This window comes from Phacochoerus africanus, chromosome 11, assembly GCF_016906955.1.
Source record: "Phacochoerus africanus isolate WHEZ1 chromosome 11, ROS_Pafr_v1, whole genome shotgun sequence".
Classification (NCBI taxonomy): Eukaryota; Metazoa; Chordata; class Mammalia; order Artiodactyla; family Suidae; genus Phacochoerus; species Phacochoerus africanus.
Window position 1 is genome coordinate 65,629,784 of NC_062554.1, and position 25,275 is coordinate 65,655,058.

The window sequence follows — 25,275 nt, forward strand, 5'->3', positions numbered from 1 at the left end:
ACTATTTCTGGGGCTGAAAGACTAGTTTAATGGCCAGGGGGGTAGTGGTGGTGACAGTGGCAGGATATCATCTAACCCTGGACTTTGAAGCCAAATTTTTCAAAAGACTCCACTGTGATGGGAGGATCAACAGATCTGTCTGTACCTGGCATCGATGACATTATGGTAACATTTTATGAATGTGGAAGAGACAAAGGCCTAAATGTTTCACCACTAATCTGAATAATCCAATCCCATGTATGATCATTTCCAAATCAACTCTGTTCCTCCTTCATTAAAAAAAAATTTTTTTCAAAGAAATACTCTCATCTTTACCTCACTACAGATTTGGAGGCTTCACTTTGCATTTCATCTTCCTAATTACATCATTCAAACCATCACAACCTCGAACAACCTTAAATTTAAAAGGATAAATATAAAGACTAGAAAATGGGATAAAATGAACAGAAAACAGGGTCCTTCATGCTGGGTATCTTCTAACTGGGAAAAGCCCTGCATGTTGTTTCAAGTTATTCAACCCAATCTTTTTGACCCAGAGATGCCTCAAAAGTTCCAAACCCAGGTTCATCCCCCTACAGGCCATTATTTACCATGCTGCATTGCATGGGTGCAGATGACATTTCTGTGCCAGATATGGGGTCCCATATTCTCACTGGTTGTTCCAAACACTGCCTTAAGCCCCAGGGTTTACAAATCTTTCTATGTGGGAACAAACTAGCTCCAAGCTCTGTTGACAGGTTCAGACAAGATAACACTTATGGCTAAAAGACCCACCCTGAATAAATGTAAAGACCATGCCTATTTGTGGAGATGCTCACATACGTTGCAGTTCACCACAAAACAGAACCTCCCCAATAGTCCTACCCCAGTCTTAGGCAGTGTCAAGAGGATGATTCTTTTTCCTCCACTGCTTATGCACATCTCAGGTTTACTATTCAACAGAGCACACTTAGGTCCTAAAGATATGGCCAATTTCATTCACCTAATATTTCTTTATAGAATATGCTCAAAGCATAATTTTTTTTTTCCCTAGCCTAAGGGTCCCAATAAGGCAGAGGAGTAACTTTGTTCATCATTGCTCTTGCGAAGCATAGCTAGCTGCTAAACCCCACCAAAAATGTCTTTAACACAAAGTTCAAAATACTTTTTAAACAGAAAAAGAGGGACGTGGAGTTTGGACTCCAATTAAGGCATTTGCATACACAGTCTAACTTGAGTCCCATTCAAAGGGAATCCTACAAAAGCATTTTAATGGGAGCGGCAGAAATCCCAAGAGTCTATTATCAGCAGTGTGGAAGTATCGATCGCTCACTTTAAATGTAATCATGTTGAGTATCTCTCTGTTTCTTTATTCCTTGGCTCTCTCATTCCACAAGTGCATAGGTTATGTTTTCTGTAGATCTGGGGAAAATGGGCCAGGGGTGGAAGGTCCATCCAGGCCAGACAGAGTGAACGGCCCATGACTGTTCAGCACAGAAGGAAACTGAGAAAGAAAATAAAACACATCACCATCCTATTATGCAACCTCAAATTTTACTTCCTATCCCTATTATATTCCCTGAGGCAGAACACGACAGCCACCTGCAGTGGCTCAGAGGACAAAGGCAGCAATTGTTTATCATGGAAAAATATGATGTCACAAACACTTTAAAGAAAAACAGTTTGTCTTACATGTTAAATATTAACACTCTCGGAGTTCCTGTTGTGGCTCAGCGGGTTAAGGACCTGATATTGTCTCTGTGAGGATGCAGATTCAATCCCTTGCCCGCCTCAAGGATTCAGGATTGGCTGTTGCTGTAAACTGTGGCATAGGCTGCAACTGCAGCTCTGATTCAATCCCCGACCCTGGAAACTTCCATTTGCCACAGGAGCGGCAGCCATAAATATATATATATATTTATAAACACTCTCCAGCCTAATAGAAATAACAAAGCTATACCTTCCTTCAGATGCTAGGGTACATAGGTTTACATCTGACTTCAAATGAAGGTTTTAGAAAGTGCCATAAATGACAGCAGGCACTACAGAGTATAATTTAATTATAAAGCAAATCACTGTCAAAAAGAGGTCCAGAATGAGATGCCCATCTCTTAACCCTATTTATAATTGGTGCAAACAGTTATAGAGTGCTCGTTCCTGAAAAGGGCTCCCCATCACATGTTCTGAGAGTCCAGGCTGAAGCTACATGAGCACTATGACTTTCAACAACTCAATTATCTGTGAGAGGCAAAGAAAAATATGGAAATGAAATATGGAAAATTCTCAACACTTTTCTAGTCAATAATTTAGACGTTTTGCCAAAAGAATTCAGAAGTAGAAAGATATTTATTTATTTATTTATTTATTTAAATGCCCACAAAATATGAACGTTCCCAGGTCAGGGATCAAACCTGCGCCAAAGCAGTGAACCAAGGCACTACAGAGACAATGCTGGATCCTTAACCTGCTGCACCACAGGAGAACTCCTATTTTCTTTTTTTCCCTTACCATTTCATTTGTTCTTGGAAAGTTATATACAAAAATCTAAGAAAATCTCTCAGGGAGTTACCCTTGAATAAGTAAATGAATCAACTTCAGGAAAGCCTTTAAGTTATAAACCCTTGATATTTTGGGCAAAATAATGGTTTAAAGTTGTGAGACCTTTCCTAAGGTCTTGGTTAAGAGGTAATATAATGTTCATTTTTTTAAATACATACTCAAAATGTTGATGAATATCAATTCTGAGTGAGGGGGAAATGGGGATATTTGATACATGATTCTCAAGTTTTCTCTATTTGGGGTGGGGGGACACACTTGCTTATGCAGAAGTTCCCGGGCCAGGGATCAAGCCCAACCACAGCAGTAACAATACTGAATCCTTCATCACTAAGCCATGAGGGAACTCTGTTTTTTAAAAATTCTCAGTTAAAAAGGGAAACCTATCTGCAAAGGTCCCTCCTAAAAAAAAAAAAAATATATATATATATATATATATATATATATGTGTGTGAGTGTGTGAACACACACACATATTTTGGGGGGGGTGGAAAAGAGGATTTCTAGCATTTAGAATGACCAAAAAAATTGGGTGGACTCAAAATCCACTATAGTCTTGTACAATTCTTGGTCCAATTCAAATGTATGGAAAAGGAAACTCTGCCGTGAATGTTTACCTGAGTTGTTTACTGGCCAGAAAATTAACACTTAGGAATTCAAAAATAAATCTAAAGAATGTTTATTAAGCAGAAGTTTTACAACCATTAAACTGAAGAGCAGGAGTTCCTGCTATGGTGCTGGGGGTTAAGACTCTGGAGGCAGAGTTCAAACCCCTAGCCCAGCACAGTGGGTTAAAGGATCTGGTGTTGCCACAGCTGCAGCATAGGTGGCAGCTGTGTATCTGGTTCAATCCCTGGCCTGGGATCTTCCATATGCCGTGGGTGTGGCCAGAAAAAAAAAACAAAAAACAAAAAACAAAGACTGAAAAGCAGATTTTGCCTTTTTGCCTCTTTCTTCATTTACTTCACCCCAATTACAAAAGATGAGCTTTATGTAATTTACCTGGAAGAGTGTGTTAGCACCTTGCAGTCTGGCTGGACTCAGGGGAGCAACAGGGCTGAGAGTGCTCCAAAAGTGGATGCTGGAGAGCAAGGGGCTCGGAGTCAGTAAGATAGGGGTCTGTAATATACAAAATAAAGATACAACTCAATGGCTTATCAGGATTATGCTTTATCCTTGCAATAAACACTCACAGCCCTGACCCAGATATTGTCCTATTCTCCACTCCAAATATCCCCGAGTCTCAAATTTTACCACAGGCAAAAACCTCAGAAATCACTTTTGCAACCCAGGAAAGACAAAGGTCAAAATATTTCCTCTCTCGTTTTTGTAGGGTCTTTTTCAAATAGAAAAAAAAAAAAAAAATCTGGACTCAGGTATGGAGAAATTATGGTCACAAACATATTTTCCCCTTAATAATGAGATCTAGGAGTAAACTAACTATTTAAACATTATAAGAGACAGGCAATTTAAGAAATATCTAATGTAACTATGCAACCTTGTTACTCACCATCACCCCCATTTTTCTTAAGGTCCTCAAGGATCTGTTGAGATTATGACTATTGTTTTATAAGACCCCACCCCCCAAAAAAGAGAAAAACTATATACTTACTTTCTTTAGGAGAAAATGGAAAAACCAAAACATTTATTTACTTGTAGAACAAGTACTCCAAACTTTTTATTTGGACAGTCCTAATTGAAAGGAGGAAGCAGGTCATACACAACCTCTCTAAGGTTATATACATAGCAGAATGAGAAGTGAGGTTATAAACTCTGGATTTGTTTAAAGAGGTGAGTAAAAACCAAAAACGAAAGAAAGCCTTCAAAGGAAAGAAAGCATTACCTGTGAAAAAAGTGCTGGCGTAAGAGAAGCTGTCGGGAGAGATGGGCTTAGTATTCCCAGTGGGCTTGGATCACTGCCTGTGATCACGAGGGTGGGTGCCAGCTCTAACCCCTTGGGTTTCTTGGACCTTGATGAATTATTTGTTTTGTCCTTTTCTGGCAAAGCTGAATCCTGGTCTTTAGGCTCCAGGGACAAGTTCTCTGAAAGTTCCACTGGCTGGGAAGCCACGGACTCCATGTCTGTGTCCATGTCGGGGTTGGAACTCAGCGGTGGTGAAGGTGTTCCAGGAGCCTCCTGCAAGGGGGATCCGGACAAACTAGGAGGTGCAGTGGTAAAGGCCGCGGTTACACTGGATGCAGAAGTTGGGGCTTCCAGGGAAGACAGTTTGGGGGAGGCCAAAGTCTCCAACGCTTGGATCGTTTCCTCTGAAGATGGAGAAATGCTGGGGCCAGTTGAAATGGTGGCAGCAAAGGGTTCAACTGGTGGCTTTTTGGAAGGTGTTGTTACAAATTTGATAACAGATGGCGTTGGCTCCTGAGGAGATTTTTTCTCTGCCAACTTCTCAGCTGGATTCTCAACCTTTATAGATTTGAAAAGCTTCCTGCTGGAGGAGTTCAAAGAGTTGAGAGTAAATGAAGAATATAAGCCAGAGTGGATGTAGTCATTGCGGCTAGAGGTCTTGGCACCGGGCTGCAGCGGCTTCTCTTTCCCTCCGTTCTCCACGTCTCTGGAACTGTTGCTGCTCAGTTCAGCGATGCCCAGAGCTTCACAGTCTCCCTCAACCCTGCCCACTGTCATCGGATCCATGCTCAGAATCTCTGGGTATGAGACAAACTTGTACACAAACTTCTGACCATTCACTTTCTTAATGATGTTCTGGAGATAAACAAGATAAGCATTCTTATACTTTCTGATAAATTTACCCCCATGGTTCATGAAAAGACCGACCTAACGGGGCTCTCTATCTGACAGGTAGTCTACTCGAATACTTCAAAATCGTCCAAATGTATCTAGCCATCACAAACACAGTTCCTACTATTATGGTGTACAAGTTAAAAACATCTAAATGTCCTATAAATAACTGAAATGATATGTTACATAAAAGTGGAAAGATTTTAATTGCTCAACCCTGTCAACCACATATCTGTACACAGCCAAAAATTGCTGAACTATGGAGTTCCCATTGTGGCTTAGCAGTAATGAACCCAACTAGCATCCATGAGGATGCAGGTTTGATCCCTGGCCTCGCTCAGTGGGTTAAGGAGCCGGCATTACCGTGAGCTGTGGTGTAGGTCGCAGATGCGGCTCAGATCCCATGTTGCTGTGGCTGTGGCACAGGCTAGCAGCTGTAGCTCTGATTCGACCCCTAGGCTGGGAACTTCCACATGCCCCACCTGCGGCTCTAAAAAGCAAACAAAACAAAACACTGAACTGCAATCTCAAATGACCCCAATGATACAAGCCATTCACACCCTGAGGAAGCAAAAAGGAATTGAGAACATTACTTGTGCTTAGGACGCTTCCTTCAGAAACTCCCTTTGTTTCTTACCTCCCCTCTCCATACAGGAAAGCGGCTGCTATCAACCACTCCAAGGTGAAAGAAATTAAGATCCCAGCTTCTCATTCTAATTCTATCCATCTGAACCATTTATTTTACCTCCATGCCCAAGAATGTACTCAAAATAATAAGAAATTAGACAAAAATAAGTAAATTTTCACTAAAAAATCAAATCTAGGTATTAAGAGCTATTCTTTAAGAAATTAATCTATGTTCTAGGGTTAAACTAAAAAGTAAGAATTATGGAGTTCCTGTCGTGGCTCAGCGGAAACAAATCTGACTAGTATCCATGAGGACGCAGGTTCGATCCCTGGCCTTGCTCAGTGGTTAAGGATTCAGCATTGCTGTGGGCTGCGGTGTAGGCTGCAGACACAGCTCGAATCCTGCATTGCTGTGGCTGTGGCATAGGCCAGTGGCTATAGCTCTGATTCGATCCCTAGCCTGGGAACCTCCATATGCTGCAGTATGGCCCTAAAAATACAAAAAAAAAAAAAAAAGAGGAAGAATTAAGTAAAGCTAAAAAACAAGTAAATATGAGGCAATTTAAATATGAGATAATTTCTGGAGTTCCTGTTGTGGCGCAGTGGTTAGCAAATCCACCTAGGAACCATGAGGTTTTCGGGTTCAATCCCTGGCCTTGCTCAGTGGGTTAAGGATCCGGCATTGCCATGAGCTGTGGTGTAGGTCACAGACGCAGCTCCAATCCTGTGTTGCTATGGCTCTGGTGTAGGCCGTCGGCTACAGCTCCAATTGGACCCCTAGCCTGGGAACCTCCACATGCCGCAGGAAGCAGCCCTGGAAAACGCAAAAAGACAAAATAATAAATAATAAATCCAAGTAAATTATGACATGGGCAAGAGTTTATTTATCTTCAAGAACCTCAAATTTCCTTTTCTTCATTCCAACTCTAACCTTTTTTTTCCTTTTTGGCCACCCTGAAGCATATGGAGTTCCCGGATCACGGATCAGATCGGCACTGCCATTGTGATCCTTTAACCCACTAAACCAGGTTGGGGATGGAACTTGTGCCCTGGCACTGTGGAGACACCACCAATCCCATCGCCCCACAATGGGAACTCCGTATACTCATTTCTTCTTTAAAAACGACTCCGATTAGGAATAAAATATGCACAATGGGAGTGGGCTACTGAATCAGAATTTGCAGAAATACAGCTGGAACATTCAGATCTTTCATTCTAATTCCGAACTGCTCTAGCTATAAAATAAACTGGATTAAAATAAACCAGAACAGTAATCATTTCACAGTTTTTACAAATATCACATCATGATGCTGTGTACCCCAAACTAATATAATTGTAAATATCAATTATACCTCAGTTTTTCAAAAACTTCTTTAAATAAATAAATAAGCCAGGGCATGAGTACCTCGAACCTCAACAGAAGGAACAATTCTTGTTTTGAGGTGGATGTGTATTACCTTCACATAATAGTATCTGAGGGCTCGGCTGAGTTTGTCATAATTCATATTGGGCTTATTCTTTCGAATCCCCCAGAGACGAGCCACCTCTTCTGCCTGCAAAAGCTTGAACTCCCCATTATTAGAGGTCCAGCAGATCATGTGATCATTCTGAGGCTCCTTTAGGAGCTGAAGGAGGAACTGCCACAGGGTGATAGCACTGTCCATATCAATGAGCTGAAAGAGGCATCAGAGAAGATACTCAGTTAACAGCCAACAGTGTATACATCAGACAATTTCAAGTATTAACTGCATCACTTCATTTCATCTCCACAGAAATCCTATAAGAGAGATACTACTGCAGCCTCATTTTACATGCAAAAAAGCTGATCCATAAGAGTAAAGTAACTTGTCCAAGATCATGCAAGTAAATGGTGAAGCTGAGATTTAAACCCAGGCAATGTGGGGGGAGTTCCCGTCGTGGCTCAGTGGTTAACGAATCTGACTAGGAACCAAGAAGTTGTGGGTTCGATCCCTGGCCTTGATCAGTGGGTTAAGGATCTGGCATTGCCGTGAGCTGTGTGATGCAGGTTGCAGACGCAGCTCAGATCCCTGTGACTCTGGCTGTGGTGTAGGCCGGCGGCTACAGCTCCGATTAGACCCCCTGGCCTGGGAACCTCCATATGCCATGGGAGTGGCCCTAGAAAAAGACAAAAGACAAATAAAATAAAATAAAATAAAAATAAACCCAGGCAATCTGGATCCACAGTTGAAACTTTTAAGCACACCACGCTGCTTAAGGAAAGTCTTACTGAGAGATAAAGCTAGCTCCATAAATTATAGGAGCAGACGGATCAAGGCCAATCAATAAGATTATAATTGTCATTAAGTTTTATCTTAAAAACTCTTTGTCCTATTCTCTGAGGAGACTATCTTTTCAGTATCCATCTAAACTAGCCCAGCTCGCGTATTTGCCAGAACATGTATGTGTGTGTCTTCAGGAGGTCCAGGGGGAGAGGAAATAACCAACTTTTGCTCTGCAGGTATTTCTCCTCCAAACAGTTTCCATTGGCATAAATGTAATTTACACATAAGTTGGCAGCACTAAAAATTCAGCAAAATGTTTCTTAATTTACAAATTACAAGTCACCATTCCATACACAGGGATTCCATCTGTGTAGACTGCTCTTTTATTTGAATAGCAACCTTTAATTGACTAGAAAGATCTGAACTGAAATTTTTTTTCTTTTTTTTTTTTTTAAGGGCCGCACCCAGGGCATATGGAAGTGCCCAGGCTAGGGGTGGAATGGGAGCTGCAACTACTGGCCTACACCACAGCCACAGCAAAGCTGGATCCAGGCCACGTCTGCGACCTACATCCTAGCTCACAGAAATGCCAGAGGATCCTTAACCCACTGAGCAAGGCCAGGGATCAAACCTGCATCCTCACGGATGCTAGTCGGGTGCGTGACCGCTGAGCCATGCATGACAGGAATGCCCTGAAAATTTTTCAATATCTCAAGTTTTAGGATCTTCCTATTTAGCGCAGATCGATACTATTGATGTGTGGGGCCAGATAACTCTTTGTTCCTGGAGGCTGTCCCATGCTTTGTAGTTTGCCTAACAACATCCCTGGCCTTTAGCCACTAGGTGCCAGTAGCACCTCCTGCCCAGTTTGGCAATCAGAATGTCGCCAGATGTTCTCCTGGGGGACATCATCATCCCTGTGAACAACCACTGGTTTAGGCAATGGAGCAACAAGGAAATGTTTCTCACAGTTATTTTCCTCACAAAAACTTCAAAACACCTTGTTTATAAGGAAACATTCTCTAGGGCAGAAACTCTGGCCAAATATATATAAGCACATCCTAAGAAGTCTATGATGGCAACTTCACACACACACACAAAAAGAACTTTCCTTTCTTTATCTCAGTGGATCAGACAGGACTTGAAAGTTAATCAAATTTATTCTGTTAAAATACTATAAAAACAGGAGTTCCCTTGGGGGCACAGTGGGTTAAAGATCTGGCGTTGTCCCTGCCGTAGCTTAGGTCACTGCTGTGACATGGATTTGATCCCTGGCCCAGTAACTTTTGCATGCCATGGGCACGGCCAAAAAGAATACTATAGAAACAGGTAAACAGGAGTACATTAAAATTTAAAACTCTGTGTTGCAAATAATACCATCAAGTGAGAAGACAATCCTTGGAATGGGAGAAAGTACTTTTAAATAATAAAGGACTTCCATCAAAAAAATATAAAGAATTCTTAAAATTAAAAAGGTGAAAAGGAGGTCCCATCATGGCTCAACAGAAACAAATCTGACCAGTGTCCATGAGGACACAGGTTCAATCCCTGGCCTCCCTCAGTTGGGAAGGATATGGTGTTGCCACGAGCTGTGGTGTAGGTCACAGATGTGGCTCCAGTCTGCCATTGCTGTTGCTGTGGTGTAGGCTGGTGGCTACAGCTCTGATTCAACCCCTAGCCTGGGAACCTCCGTATGCCACTCATGTGGCCCTGAAAAAAAGGCAGAAAAAAGGGAAAATATTAAAGAATAGAAAGGAGGAGGTGCCTCCCACAGTTAGAGTTAATGGAGAAACAGGCCATGAATCCAAGTATCTGTAGTCACAGTCGAGTACCCTGTTCATTAGGGAAACCACATCCCTAGGTGGATAAAAGCATTCACATCACCAGTGGGTTGTAAAGAAGTATTACATTATTAGATACTAAGGGATAATAATATGCAAACATGAAGTGCTACTTTAGTGGGAAATAACCATGCCCACTAGGAATCATACTTTTCCACAGCCTCATTTCAGCTGGGTTAAAATAGTGGTTTTATATTATGTCCATCAAGTATTGGGGGGGAGGAGTTCCCTGTCATTTCTCTGAATTTACCAGAGGCTTTTCTTCTGATGATGCCTGTTCATGGCAAGTTACTTTTTAACTACATGTTTCCCATTTAAACAATTATTTGTTAGTCTAAATCTGTTACAACTACTCCCTAGCAAATTTCGGCTTACCCAAAGAACTCATATCTCCACATTTCCAGACATCTTCCTATCAAGAATGCTTATAGCAGTGTGAATAGGTGAAAGATGATGATGATGACTGGATTAGGAAGATGTGGTATATATACACAATGGAATACTACGCAGCCATAAAAAGAACAACATAATGCCATTTGCAGCAACATGGATGGAACTAGAGCCTCTCATACTGAGTGAAATAAGTCAGAAAGACCAAGACAAATATCATATGATATCACTTATAACTGGAATCTAATACACAGCACAAATGAACCTTTCCACAGAAAAGAAATCATGGACTTGGAGAATAGACTTGTGGTTGCCCGGGGGGAGAAGGAGGGAGTGGGAGGGATCGGGGGAGCTTGGGGTTAACGGATGCAAACTACTGCTCTTGGAATGGATTTAAATGAGATCCTGCTGTGTAGCACTGAGAACTATGTCTAGCTAGATACTTACATCGCAACAGAACAAAGGGAGGGAAAAAAATGTATACATGTAACTTGGTCCCCATGCTATACAGTGGAAAAAATATATAAAATTAAAAAAAAAAGAATGCTTATAGCAGTGTGAATAGGTGAAAGATGATGATGATGACGATGCCAGAAGGAGGGGGAAGTGGGGGAGTCAGAAAGAAAAAAGGAAAGACAGAGAACTGGAATCTCAAGACCATTACAAATTTGGTGCCTATAATTCCATCTATTTTTGGAAACATTCACCAAACCAAATCCTAGAATCTTAATGCCTCTCAGGGACATAATGCTTGAGCCCTACACGTTTATAATGACTAAGCTATACACGCACAAAGACAGAAATCACCATCGACATCTCCACAGTGAACACCCAAGTGCTCTGCGGAGCAAATAGGAGGTGTTCCCAAGGTGGTGAGGGGTTAACTTCCACCACCACCCCCTTTGGTTATTAGGAGAGAGCATGGACTGAGCCACATGCTGGCGGAGCTGCTGGATATTGCAGGGCAGAACCTAACTGTGGAAAACACCGAAGCTTCTTTACAGCGCATACTGGGATTAAACAATTGTTGTCAAAGAAAAAGGGCACTGTGGATTTTGGACTGAAGTACTGGAAAAGGAATTTTCTTTGGGGAGAAACTAACAAGAAGACAAAATGGACATTTTCAGTGGGTACTTTAAAGAAATATTCTACTCATTCAATTTTGATATTGATTTACTGGCTTTGACTGAAAATAAATCTGACTGACCACAAATAACAAATGCTGGAGAGGATGTGCAGAAAAGGGAACCCTCCTGCACTGTTGGTAGGAATGTAAACTGGTACAACCACTATGGAAAACAGTATGGAGGTACCTTAGAAAACTATATATAGAACTATCTTATGACCCAGCACTCCCACTCTTGGGCATATATCCAGACAAAACTTTCCTTAAAAAAGACACATGCACCCACATGTTCACTGCAGCACTATTCACAATACCCAAGACAGGGAAACAACCTAAATGTCCATTGACAGATGACTGGATTAGGAAGATGTGGTATATATATACACAATGGAATACTACTCAGCCATAAAAAAAGAACAAAATAAGGCCATTTGTAGCCAACATGGATGGAACTAGAGACTCCCATACTAAGTGAAGTAAGTCAGAAAGAGAAAGACAAATACCATATGATATCACTTATATTAGGAATCTAATATATGGCACAAATGAACCTTTCCACAGAAAAGGAAATCATGGACTTGGAGAACAGACTTGTGGTTGCCAAGAGGGAGGGGGAGAGACTGGGAGGGACTGGGAATTTGGGGTTAATAGATGCAAACTATTGCCTTTGGAATGGATAAGCAATGGGATCCTGCTGTATAACACTGGGAATTATATCTGGTCACTTGTGATGGAGCACGATAATGTGAGAAAAAAGAATGTATACATGTATGTGTGACTGGGTCACCCTGCTGTGCAGTAGAAAATTGACAGAACACTGTAAATTAGCTATAATGGAAAAAAAATCATTATAAAAAGTGGGGGGAAAAAAAAAGAGTGGTGAACCACTGGGCATATAGTTAAGTTGAACCTCTTCATTTTAGTTCCTACAAGTGTGCTATTAAGATGGAATTTCTTAGCCATAAAAGAGATTTCCTCAGCCATAAAAAAAGAAAAGGAAAAAGGTTACAGAAAACAATTATTTAAAAATACAAAGGTGAAAAAAGTAAAAAAATACACTTTTATTTTTGTTATCTTCAGTCAAAAAAACCCCAAATCCTTTATTTTTCTTCTCACAAAAATCTCAGTGTTTCTACAATTACAGTATTTTCCCCCAAAGTTACATTTTTAAAAGTGTTTTTAGAAGTATAATGTGGGAGAGAAATACTTAACTGATCCAAAAGAAGGAATCTGATTCTTCAGAGGTTAAATGTGGAAAATACAACTGATTCTAACATAACGCTTCAAAGATAGGAGATTAATCCCTGTGCTAAAATGAAAGGACCATGCTGAGGAATTCATTAGGGAAAGGAAGTCTCTATTAAATGAAACCTTTTCCACCCTAAACATGTTTACAATACACATAGCCTAGTTGCTGTGGTGACCCCACAGCCCAACTATTTTTCAGAAACAGTAGTTAAGACCCAAAAAATGCATGTCTCCAAATTCAGAAGGTTGCTTCAATAAAACAACCAATTATGACATGTATCGACTAATTTTGAGGTAAAACCATCGTCGTTGTCAAAAAGTACTTTGTGTATCCTACACTAACAGAATATTAAAAGTGTACTGTTACCATTAAACTTAAAAACAGTAGTTCCCTAAATGGATTCCACTTAACGCAGTTTTAATGTTGAAATAAAGTCAAGAGAGAGTTCCTGAGAAGGGAAGATAGAACCACAATACGTTGTAACTAAAACACTACCGACACTCTTAAATAGTGCAGCACCAAGTTTTCCACGCAGTGGGGCGGTAAGTGGGAGATGGCAAAGGGGGAGGGAGGACCTGATCCACCAACCAAAGAGATGCGTGAACCGTTCTGATTCGGAATAAAACTCCGGGGTCTTTACTTAAATGCCCCGAACTTCAAACAGTGATAGCCTGGGAAAAAGCCAACTCTATCTTTCGACTACTTCAATCAAGAATGCCCCTTCTTTCCCGCCAAGGCCAGTTAATATTCAGCTCTTAAAAGACAGTTCCGAAGAATGAAGAAGCCACCAGCCTTGCGGCAGCTGTACATTAATCGGAAAGTAAAGGGGGAGGAGGTATGCTGGAGAGAAGCAGTTAAAGAAATGAAACTTGACACCGGATGAACAGCGAGCTTGGGGAGAGGAAGAGACGCGGATGACCGTGTGCCCCCGAGGAGATCAAAGTCCCGAGGAAGAGCCGCAACCTCACCGTGCCTGGGTAAGCACTGAATTACCGTACTTTCACTTTCCAACTTCCTGTCACTACAGAAAGTCAGAATCGCTCCCCTGTTGCCCTCCCCCCGCCCCAAGGAAAAAAACAAAACAAAACAAAACAAAAAAAGCAACCCACTGCGACCTTTTTAACCAGAGGACCTCGAGGGACCAAATAAGGGGCGAAGAGAGCGGGGCGCTGCCGCGTCCACCTGCGCGCCTCTGGGCTGGGGCCACTGGAGCGGGCAGGGCGGGCTGGGGGCGGGTCCCCAGGGGAGCGCGCGCCTCAACCCCGCTCCCGCTCCCGCCCCCGCCCGCTCGCTTCCTGTTGTGTCGCGAGCCCCTCGCCCCCGCCCGCGCTCTCTGCGGTTGGAGGCAGCGGCCGAGAGACCCAAACGGGGGCGCGGGGTAAATGAGGCGCGCGAGGCTGGCCGCTCACCGAGGCGGCGCGCGTGGCTCCCTCCGAGTCTCCGCCTCGAACACGATGCTCTTCTCCGCCCGCCGCCTCCTCACGCTGGGAACTCGAAGACGGCGCAGCAGCCGCTGCGACTCTCGCGGCGGAGCCGGAGAAGGCGGCGGCGGCCGAGCAGAGCCCGCCGGGTGTCCGCAGCCTCCCGCATCTCCTGTAGCCGCCGCCGCCGCACCCGCCGCGGCGTCTCGCGCCCCGCCCTCCCCGCCCCCGCACGCGGCGGCGGCGTGGGTCGTCGAGGCCGCTACTCGCCGGGCGCGCGCTTGGGGCGTTCTCGCCGCTGCCGGGCTTGCTTGTAGCTCCGCGGCCGCCGCCACTCTCAAACCCCCCCGAGTAGCGTCTGGGCCCCTCCCGGAAGCCGGAGCCGCCGCGCGTCACTTCCGGGGGCGGGAAGGGAGGGGCGGGCTGCAGAGGGGAGCTGCCAGCCGCCCCCGCCCCCTTTCCGGGTTTGGGGGGCCGGGGTGCGGGTATAGGCATTGCAAGGGCGCCGCCTGGGGTTCCCTGCTTTGCACTGTCCGCCGGTCTTCTAAACAGTTGCTAAGTATTTGCCGAGGCGCGCGACCCGAACTTTCGCTGGGAAAGCTCGTTCTGGCGTTGGAGTCAAGAGACATTCAGTCGTAGCTCTACTTCTCACTAACTTAAACTTTCTTTAACTCCAAACGGTTTCATCATATGTAAAATGGAGAGAACCCAATCTCTTAGGGTTTAATGATTAAAGGAGATAAAGTACATAGGTGACTTCTCAGAGTGTCCAGCGCATAGGTTCTCATTAAGTACAATTCTTAAGAAACCAGGTCACACTTGATAAGAGAAACTCCTTGAAGAATTTAGCAACAGAAGGTGGAGACTGCTGAACAAAACCTCCAAGAAATGGATTACATATCCCATTTAACAGGAAATCAAGGACAGACCAAAGTCTTAGACTCTGTTTTTCCTGGTCATTTACTAGCTGTGTGTCCTGCAGTGAATTGCTTAACCTCTCTGAACCTCAGTCCCCTTATGTAAAACGGAAATAACGTGTGGCATTGCTGAGAAAATGTGATTTTATTTTACCTGGCACATAGTGGACACCCAATAAATAGTGATGTCATTTATTTTTGCCTCCTCCTCATTCCCACAATTGAATTCGTGGTAAAATTAGTTGACCTCACTGAGTGAAATGGGATCCTATCATCCCTTTGAAGGCTTTTGGAAAAGAGTCATCACTTCCTTTCATTTCCAACCTCCTCCACCATAATACAGAGTAATTGTGATACACAGTTATTCGTGGAAAAGCAACGGCCCTCTGAAGATGTTAACCCTTCTAAAATAATTTTACCAAAGGATCGTAAACTTATTTTCATTAAGATGTGTTTTAAAAGGAACACAAAATATCTGAAAAGCGCTAGCAGTTTTGGCCCCTGCTACAAGTTTTTTCCTTGCAACAACTTCCATTTTAGAAACCAAAAGGAAATAATATGATTTGGGGGGCGGGGGGCACGCCTTTGGCTTACAGAAGTTCCTGGGCCAGGGATCAAACCTGAGCCACAGCAGTGGCCGGAGCTGCAGCAGTGACAACACCAGATCCTTAACCCACTGAACCACCAGGGAACTCCAGAAATAAGAATTTTTAAGGTAGATTTTTTAAGGTGCACCCAGTAGAAACATTTGTTTATAGGAAGATTTTATTTTAAAGCCAGTTAAAGATTTTGTAACAGCTAAGCATTCAGAGCTTCTCTGCAGACTACCCTGCTGTGCCCAAACTAGCAGTAAACATCTGATTTAGCCTCAGGGTCTGTAGTTGTATCATAACCCTGTAGACTGAGCTGACAGTATTGTCAATTCTGAGGTGTTTTTGGAAAAGGGCCTACTTTGGGAGTTCCTAAATTAGTCATAGCAAGTCTGTGTGCTTTCAAATTGATTGGGTTTTCTGTTTTGTCTTGTTTGTTTTTTAAACACACTGTATGTTGACAGCAGAGAAACTAGAAGAAAAGTGGATTTCAGAGGAGTGCACTGAAATTAAAAAGTCCATTAATGTGCCTGGTTTTCCCACTCAGGATTCTGTAAATATAGAATCTCTCTCCATGGTTCCTCACACAACAGATGGTTCTGTTTTTGCAAACTCCATGGCATGTATGTTGGTCAACCAAAAAGACTGTGCTTTTTTGCTATCTTGTTTGGTCATTTTCCCAGCAAATAGATGAATTCCCATTCTTAGCCTTCGCTACCCAGGGCTATCTCACATAAAATTTGTACAGGTTTTTTTTTTCTTTTTTTTTTTTTTGGTCTTTTTGCCATTTCTTAGGCCACTCCTGTGGCATATGGAGGTTCCCAGGCTAGGGGTTGAATCAGAGCTATAACCGCCGGCCTATTCCAGAGCCACAGCAACTCGGGATCCGAGCTGCTTCTGCAACCTACACCACAGCTCACGGCAACGCCGGATCCTTTACCCACTGATCCTTTATCCACTACGAGGAACCCGCAACCTCGTAGTTCCTAGTTGGGTTCGTTAACCACTGAGCCACGATGGGAACTCCTAAAATTTGTAGATTTTATTGACTGTTTACACACATGTTTTCTGCCCGATCTGCCCTAGATTGTGTGTTTAACCTTTACAGTTATCCCAGCCCAGCCACGCCAGTACCCCTAATTTACTTACATTTCTTTTTTAAAAATGTTTTGCTATAGTTGATTTACAGTGTTCTGACATTTTCTGCTGTACAGCAAAGTGATCCAGCTATATATACATATATTCTTTTTCTCACATTATCCTCCATCACATTCCATCGCAAGTGATTAGTTATATAGTTCCCTGTGTGGTTGCATTTCTTACCCCAATGAGAAGTTATGTTCATTTCCTCTTAAGGCAACTTCCCCTTCCCTCTCTTCTACTTCACTGCCTCATCTTTACCTCTAGTTAGTACAGTCATCTCTCTGTATCCAGGGGTTCCATGTTCACAGATTTAGCTAATCGAGGATCAAAAATACTAGAAAAAAAATTCCAGAATTTTCCAAAGAGCCAAACTTGACTCTGCTGCATGCCAACTATTTACTAAGCATTTACATTGTATTAAGTATTATAAATAATCTAGACATGATTTAAAGTATACCAGTGGGGAGTTCCCATCGTGGCTCAGTGGAAACAAACCCGACTAGGAACCATGAGGTTGTGGGTTCGCTCCCTGACCTCACTCAGTGGGTTAAGGATCCGGTGCTGCCGTGAGCTGTGGTGTAGGTCACAGATGTGGCTGGGATCTGGTGTTGCTGTGGCTGTGGTGTAGGCCGGCGGCTATAGCTCTGATTCAACCCCTAGCCTGGGAACCTCCGTATGCCACAAGTACAGCCCTAAAAAGCAATGAAAGAAAAGAAAAATAAAGTATACCAGAGCATATGTGTGTGTAAATATAACACCATTTTATACATGGGACTTGAGCATCCTCAGATTTTGGTATCCTGGTGCGGGGCAGGTGCTGGAAGCAACCCTCCACAGATACCAAGGGGTGACTGGATCCCTTTTTCCTAAAGACAGTTCATGGACTCTGATTCACGGAGCAAGCATGGAGCCATCCCATTGCCTGGTGTGTCTTTCAGGCAATGTCTTACAGCACATGAAATAGAGAGGAGATAATCTTTAAGTCAAAGGAAGCAGCATAACCCCAGGTGGGAACAGAGGTGAGACAAGTTGCACCACCACTGAGATGAAAGAAGAAAACCCAGGGAACTCCCAGTTCTAGCCTTTCAGTCTCCGAATACTCAAAGCTTGATCCTCCGGAGGAAATCCTCCTGCTGAAATCCTAGGGAAGTAATATCCTTATTTTTTCTGGGCCTCACTTTGAACATTTTCAAAAATAAAGTCTGGAGTTCTCTTGTGATGCAGCAGGTTAAGGATTTGGCATTGTCACTGCTGTGGTGAGGGTTTGATCCCTGGCCTAGAAACGTCCACATGCCGCAGGGGTGGCCAAAAAAAAAGAATGAATGCGTATCGTTGGAGTTCCGCTGCGGCACAGGCACAGTGGGTTAAGGATCTGGCGTTATCTCTGCAGAGGCTTGGGTCCTTGCTGAGGCGCGGGATAGATCCCCAGCCCAGCACAAAGGGTTAAGGATCAGGCATTTCGGAAGCTGTGGTGTAGGTCACAGCTGTCACTCAGATTCAGTCCCTGGCTCAGAAACATCCATAAGCCGTAGGTGCAGCCAAAAAAAAAAAGAAAGAAAGAAAGAAAGGAAAAGAAATAATGAATAAAAGAAAGTCATACCTCTCCCTTCTAGATTGTGGTATAGAGAGTAAAAGAAAAAGATGGTGGATCAAACTCTGCTTCAAACTCTTGTTAAATGACCCCATAGGTACTGCCTTTGTCGGGATTGAAATCTTTGAGGAAAATGTATCTTTGAAAATAAAATGCATGTTAGCCATCTGTTGAACTTGGGGGTGTTTGCTTAGCCTATCAAGGGCCTAAAATTCACCAAAGACCAGCAGTGAAATGATGGTTAGAAATGTCTTTTCACTAAGATGATTTTTTTCCCCAATAATAAGACTTATCATCAGAGAATATTCAAGATCCAGAGAAAAATCCATGAAAAAGTCTTTGAACAATGTGCTTGTGGCCTCTAGACTGTGGAAAGCTCCTGGCAACATCTCGCAGCCCCAGCTGTAATCTCCACCGACACACGGTTTGCCAGAGAGAACATGACGAGACATGAGTTATTGCAGTTACCTGCCTGAGGCATAGCAACTACCTAAGACATTTGATGACCCGTCATAAACATACCTCAGGAATAATTTCATGTCATTTTCATCTTTGGAATCTACGCCCAGTCCACCTTTTTTTCTCCTCCACAAATATTTTTCACCAAAAATAGTTTTATTGGTCTTCGATAAATGTACTTTTTTCTCAGCTTATGAAAATTGATGTGGGGTGTCTTCTAGAGAAAGACGAGGAAACTTCATTCCTAACTGCCCTTTAGAAAAAGATATAACTTCATTGACAAAAGCTCATGAAATCCACCTTGTGTGGAACTGGACAAGATTCTGGGTGATTTAGGAGTTCCCTGATAGCCCAGCAGGTTAAGGCATCCCACATTGTCACTGCTGTGGCTTGGGTCACTGCCGGGGCATGGGTTTTATCCCTGGTTCTGGAATGTGGGAGCTGCCAAAAATACATATGTAGGAGTTACCGTGGAGGCTCAAGCAGAAACAAATCTAACTAGTATCCATGAGGACAGAGGTTCGATCCTTGGTCTCACTTAATGGGTTAAGGATCCGGCATTGCCATGAACTGTGGTGTGGGTTACAGATGCAGTTCAGATCCCATGTTGCTGTGGCTGTGGTGTGGATCATCAGCTGTAGCTCTGATTCGATCCCTAGCCTGGGAACCTCCATATGCCGAGGGTGCGGCTCTAAAAAAAAAAATAATATATATATATATATATATATATATATTCTGGGTAGTTTGTCCTACTCCTTGTAGGATGTATCTTGCTCTGAATTTTAAACTAGAAGTTTTGTTTTCTCTCTTGTATGTGTTATAACTGGTTGGAAAATGTTGCTCTTTCAATTAATTCAGGAGCTACCAATACTATTACTCAGCATAATACTATGCTGTTGACTGTAGAAGAAACTCAAAGAGGCTTTGTTCTTTTTTCTAGGAACTTTCAATCTTGGACCAGTCCCACTGACACCCTCAGAGACATTACTATCGGTGGCTTGCATTGTTTTTAGATTCTCTCACATTATCTCTTTTGATCCTGTGGACATAGACAAACAATTCAGCGAAGGATCCAGAGATGGTGGAAAAAGCAAAGTCAGGCTGACAAATGAAGGGGTAAGCGCTGCTGTAAACAGGGAGCCTTGTGGTGAGGAGGGCTTAGGAGAGGGAGTGAAATTACCACCTCCCACCGCATTAAGGAACATTTCCTGAAAGGGGTGGAGCCTGAAAGACTTGGTGCTAATTCAAAAATGGTGATGCCAGCTTTTTTCTTCCTTACTTAATTTATCCAGCTGCAAAACAAAATGGGTTTTGCTGTGCCAGAGACCTTAGCTTGTGTGTTGTATACCCAGTTCAGAAGTGTGACGCAGCCTCTGGCTTCCCCCTCTCAAGGGAAGGAAATTTGAATTCTGTCTGGAGTCACCCTATGAAGCAGGCAAAGTGCTGGGTCTGTAGGGCATTTATTCTCCCCTCTTTCTCGGCTCCTCCTCATTTCTAAGAAAAGGCAGCTGCGATGCATGTAAACTGCTCAAAAGTCTAGGAATCAAATTCCAAGCGGAGAGCCCTTAAGTAGAAGGAGAACAGGGGCTTCTGCTCATGATGGAAAAGAGTCCGAAGGCAAGGTTTCATGGAGCAGAATTCTGATTAGATTTTTTTGGAATTGTGCCCACCCCACCCCACCCCACCACCACCCCCACCCCACCCCCCGCCAACAAACACTCTATCTTTGCTTCCCCCCCACCTCCCATCCCAGCCCTGAGTGAGGCCAGGGATTGAACCTGCATCCTCATGGATGCTAGTCAGATTCATTTTCGACTAGGATCCATGAGGATATGGGTTCAATCCCTGGCCTCGCTCAGTGGGTTAAGGATCGGGCATTGCTGTGAGCTGTGGTGTAGGTCGCAGACGTGGCACAGATCCCATGTGGATGTGGCTGTGGTGTAGGCCTACAGCTACAGCCCCAGTTGGACCCATAGCCTGGGAACCTCCATATGCCACAGGTTCAGCCCTAAAAAGCAAAAAAAAAACACTAAATAAGTAAATAAATACCTGTAGTGGCTCAGTGGTTGGCGAATCCGACTGGGAACCGTGAGGTTGCGGGTTCGCTCCCTGGCCTTGCTCAGTGGGTTAAGGATCTGGGTTTGCCTTGAGCTGTGGTGTAGGTTGCAGAAGCAGATCCTGCGTTGCTGTGGCTCTGGTGTAGGCCGGCAGCTACAGCTCTGATTAGACTCCTAGCCTGGAAACCTCCATATGCCACAGGAGTGGCCCTAGAAAAGGCAAAAAGACACAAAATAAAATAAAATAAAAATTTTTTTCGACCCCACCTGTGGCCTGTGGAAGTTTCCAGGTCAGGGATCGAACCCTTGCCACAAGAGTGACCTGAGCCGCAGCAGTGACAATGCCAGATTCTTCACCACCAGCCACCAGGGAACTCCAAAACCTTCTACTAGGAATGCCTTCTCCCCTGCTCTGCCTCACCTGGCTGTCTTCTACTTTAGGTCTCTGCTCAGATGTCACTGGCTCTGGGAGTCCCTCTAAACCCCTAGACTGGGCGTGTGACCTCCAGGCTCCCATTGTGTCCAACACTGACCCCGTCAGTGACACTCACCTCACTGACCTGAAATTTCTTTTTTTTTTTTTTGTCTTTTTGCTATTTCTTGGGCCGCTCCTGCGGCATATGGAGGTTCCCAGGCTAGGGGTCAAATCAGAGCTGTAGCTGCCAGCCTATGCCAGAGCCACAGCAATGCAGGATCCGAGCTGCATCTGCGGCCTATACCACAGCTCATGGCAACACTGGATCCTTAACCCACTAAGCAAGGGCGGGGAACAAACCCACAACCTCATGGCTCCTAGTCGAATTCGTTAGCCACTGCGCCACGGTGGGAACTCCCCTGAAATTTCTTATTTGTCTCTTCAACCCTTTGGACCAGGTCCGCTTTGCAGCCCAGCTCCTCCCAGCATGGTCCCTACCCTGGGAGCTACTTAATACATGTTCACAGAATGACTCAGTCTTCCGGGCGAAGGGCACGAACATGCCTGATGCAGAGAGGTGTTCAAGCCACCCTTCAGCTATCAGCCTATCTCTTCCTCTCTTCCCTTCCTTTCCATATCAACCTTCAAAAAAGTAATGATTTGGCGTTCCCGTCATGGCTCAGCAGCTACGAATCTGACTAGCATCCATGAGGAGGTAGGTTTGATCCCTGGCCTTGCTCAGTGGGTTAAGGATCTGGCATTGCTGTGGCATAGGCTAGCAGCTACAGCTCCCATTGGACCCTTAGCCCGGGAACCTCCATATGCACGGCGGCAGCCCTGAAAAGCAGAAAAGGAAAAAAAAAAAAAAGTAATGGTTTATATTTGCCACCTACACTTTCTCACCTTCTACTCACTCTTCAAACCACTAGCTATGTCTACTGGTCCCACCGTTGACGCTTCCCCAGTGAAGGCTACAGCCATCCTAATTGCCAGACCTCACCTCCTCTTTCTAGGCATCATCCTGTTCTCCATTCTTCAGGCGAATTCAGGAGTTCCCACTAAGGTGCAATGGAGAGAGAAGCATCTCTGCAGCGCCAGGGTACAAGTTCGATCCCTGGCCTGGCACAGTGGGTTAAAGGATCCAGTGTTGCCACAGGTGCAACATAGGTCACAGCTGCAGCTCAGAGCTGATCCCTGGCCGAGGAACTCCATATGCCTTGGGGTGGCCCAAAAAAAAAAAAAAAAAGACTAATTCAGGCATCACCTCCTTAGGTAAACACACCCCCTGACCTCCAAAGCAGGCTTAGATGTCCCCTCCTGGTACCTTCCCCAAACACAGTTCCTTCTTGGCTTCCATGATTATTCTTCCATCTCTCTGGCCAGTTTTTGTCTCTTTGGGGGCTGTGTCCCACCAGCTCTGAAGTATGGGCTCTATCCTTACCCCAGAGTTCTGTCTTTGAGCTATTGCCCCTCAACACACTCCCCACAAGGGACCTCATTCTCTCCAAGGCTTGGTTCACCCCCCCCAAATGCTAATGACCCGTAATCTTTATCTTGGACCCCTACTTCTGCCCTGAACCCTGGATCCCCTTCCAATTTCCTACAGGGTTTTTCTTCACCTGGATATTTTCATAGACCCCACCACCCTGGCCCCGTCTCAGAATATACAACTTGAATGGATTACCTGTACCTGCCACACCTCCCTAGATTCTCCTTCCCAATTTCAGTTGAAAGCAGTACCCAGACATTTCAGTCGTCTCTAACAATTCCTTCTTCCTCACCCTCCACAGACAACCTGGTCGCCATGGTCTATTGTGCCTAATGTCTGGAATACCTCGCTTCTGCCCCCTCCTCATACCTTTCCCAGAGGCTCTCACCATCTCTTGCTGGGACTATTGCAGTAGCCTTCTAACTTCTCTCTCAGTGTCCAAGCATTCCAGCCCATCTTCTGCAAGCCCACAAGGAAAATCACTGAAACCCACTCTTGATTATATCATTCATCCGCTTGAGAGTGTCCAGTGGTTGAATTCTCTGCTGCTTCCAGGAGAAAGTCCAAACTCTGGCCTGACAGGCCTGTGAAGAGCAAGGCTTAAAGACCAGATCATCAGCCTATTTTGATTACTGACCCTGTACAGCCTAGCCCTCTTTCAGCCTAATCTCCAGCCTTACACACTAGAGCCCTGCCCCCGGCCCCACCCCCACCCCTGCAAACACATCAAGCACATCCAGGACTCCAACCTTTGTGTATGTAGCTCCTTCAACCTGGAATGTACCCTCCATCCCATAGAATTCCTTAAAGGCAAAGAGCGTCAATCATCTCTGTACATCCAGCATCTCCTAGCCTAGTACCTCGTACATAATAGGAACTCAGTAATTTATTTATTTATTTATTTATTTTTGCCCATGACTGTGGCATAAAGAAGTTCCCAGGCTAGGGATTGAATCCAAGCCACAACAGTAACCCGAACCACAGCAGTGACACCACCAAGTCCTTAACCACTAGACCACCAGGGAACTCCTGGACTTAGTAAACACTGAATGAGGAGCTCTGACTTTAAAGAAGGCCCAGCTCAAGACATGTGTACTCCAATGTTCACTGCAGCACTATTTACAATAGCCAAGACATGGAAACAACCTAAATGTCCATCAACAGAGGAGCAGATCAAGAAGATGTAGTACATATACACCATGGAATATTACTCAGCCATTAAAAAGAACAAAATACCGGCATTCTTAGCAACATGGATGGACCTAGAAACTATCATGCTAAGTGAAGTCAGCCATACAATGAGACACCAACATCAAATGCTTTCACTGACATGTGGAATCTGAAAAAAGGACAGACTGAACTTCTTTGCAGAACAGATGCTGACTCACAGACACTGAAAAACTTATGGTCTCCGGAGGAGACAGTTTGGGGGGGTGGGGGGATGTGCTTGGGCTGTGGGATGGAAATCCTCTGAAATCAGATTGTGATGATCATTATACAACTACAGCTGTGGTAAATTCACTTGAGTAATAAAAAAAAAAGAAAGAAAAAAAAAGAAGAAGGCCCAGCTCTCAAACGCTGTTTCTCCTGATCTGTGCCCACTTTGACCCCAATTAGATGTGATTGTTCCCTCCAGCTTTCATCACTTAAATATATCATGAGTTGCTGCTAAGTACCAGGCACCGTGCTAACAAGAGAGGGCCACAAGAAACTCCAGTATAGGGTAATAGATGGACAAACATTTAGAACACTGAGATAAGTGCTGTGACAGGGTCCTTCTGTCATATGCCTTTCCTGTAGAGAAACTAACATGAAAAGCCAAATCATGGCCATCATGCTAACTGGTGAGCACAGAGTCTGGGCTGAATGAGTCAAATGTTCCATGATGTCTTAGTCCATTCAAGCTGCTATAACAAAATACCACAGACCGCACAGCTTATAAACAACAGAAATTGATTTCTCACAGTTCTGAAGGCTGGGAAGCCCAAGATCAAGGCAGCAGCCTGATCCCACTCTGGTGAGACCCTGATTCCCGGGTCGAAACCAACACCTTCTCTTTGTGTTCTCACAGAACCCATGCCACAGCCGTGACCTGAGTAGTGACAACACCAGATCCTTAACCCACTAGGCTACCAGGCAGTCCCAGAACAGCTCTTTAAAAAGCTGAAGAGGAGTTCCCGTCGTGGCTCTGTGGTTAATGAACCTGACCAGTATCCATGAGGACACGGGTTCCATCCCTGGCCTCGCTCAGTGGGTTAAGGATCCAGCATTGCCATGAGCTGTAGTGTAGGTCACAGACACAGCTCGGATCCTGCATTGCTGTGGCTCTGGCGTAGCCTGGCAGCTGTAGCTCTGATATGACCCCTAGCCTGGGAACTGCCACATGCCATGGATGCGGCCCTAAAAAGACAAAAAACAAAAACAAAA

The 25,275-nt window shown here is 44.2% G+C and overlaps 1 protein-coding gene and 1 long non-coding RNA gene across 2 annotated transcripts; one reads left to right on the top strand and one right to left on the bottom strand.

Moving 5' to 3' along the window:
• Positions 1-1,206: 1,206 nt before the first annotated feature.
• On the bottom strand, positions 1,207-14,528 carry ELK4 (ETS transcription factor ELK4). Its single transcript, XM_047753023.1, has 5 exons — positions 14,176-14,528; positions 7,375-7,590; positions 4,379-5,254; positions 3,538-3,654; positions 1,207-1,483 (listed from the first exon to the last, which is right to left on the bottom strand). Exons 2-5 carry the CDS (start codon positions 7,579-7,581, stop codon positions 1,385-1,387), a joined length of 1,299 nt encoding a protein of 432 aa, XP_047608979.1. The 5' UTR covers positions 7,582-7,590; positions 14,176-14,528; the 3' UTR covers positions 1,207-1,384.
• LOC125111178 (uncharacterized) lies at positions 12,599-23,777 on the top strand. Its single transcript, XR_007130839.1, has 3 exons — positions 12,599-13,743; positions 19,828-20,003; positions 23,150-23,777. It is a non-coding gene; the product is annotated as an uncharacterized LOC125111178 (long non-coding RNA).
• Positions 23,778-25,275: the final 1,498 nt, after the last annotated feature.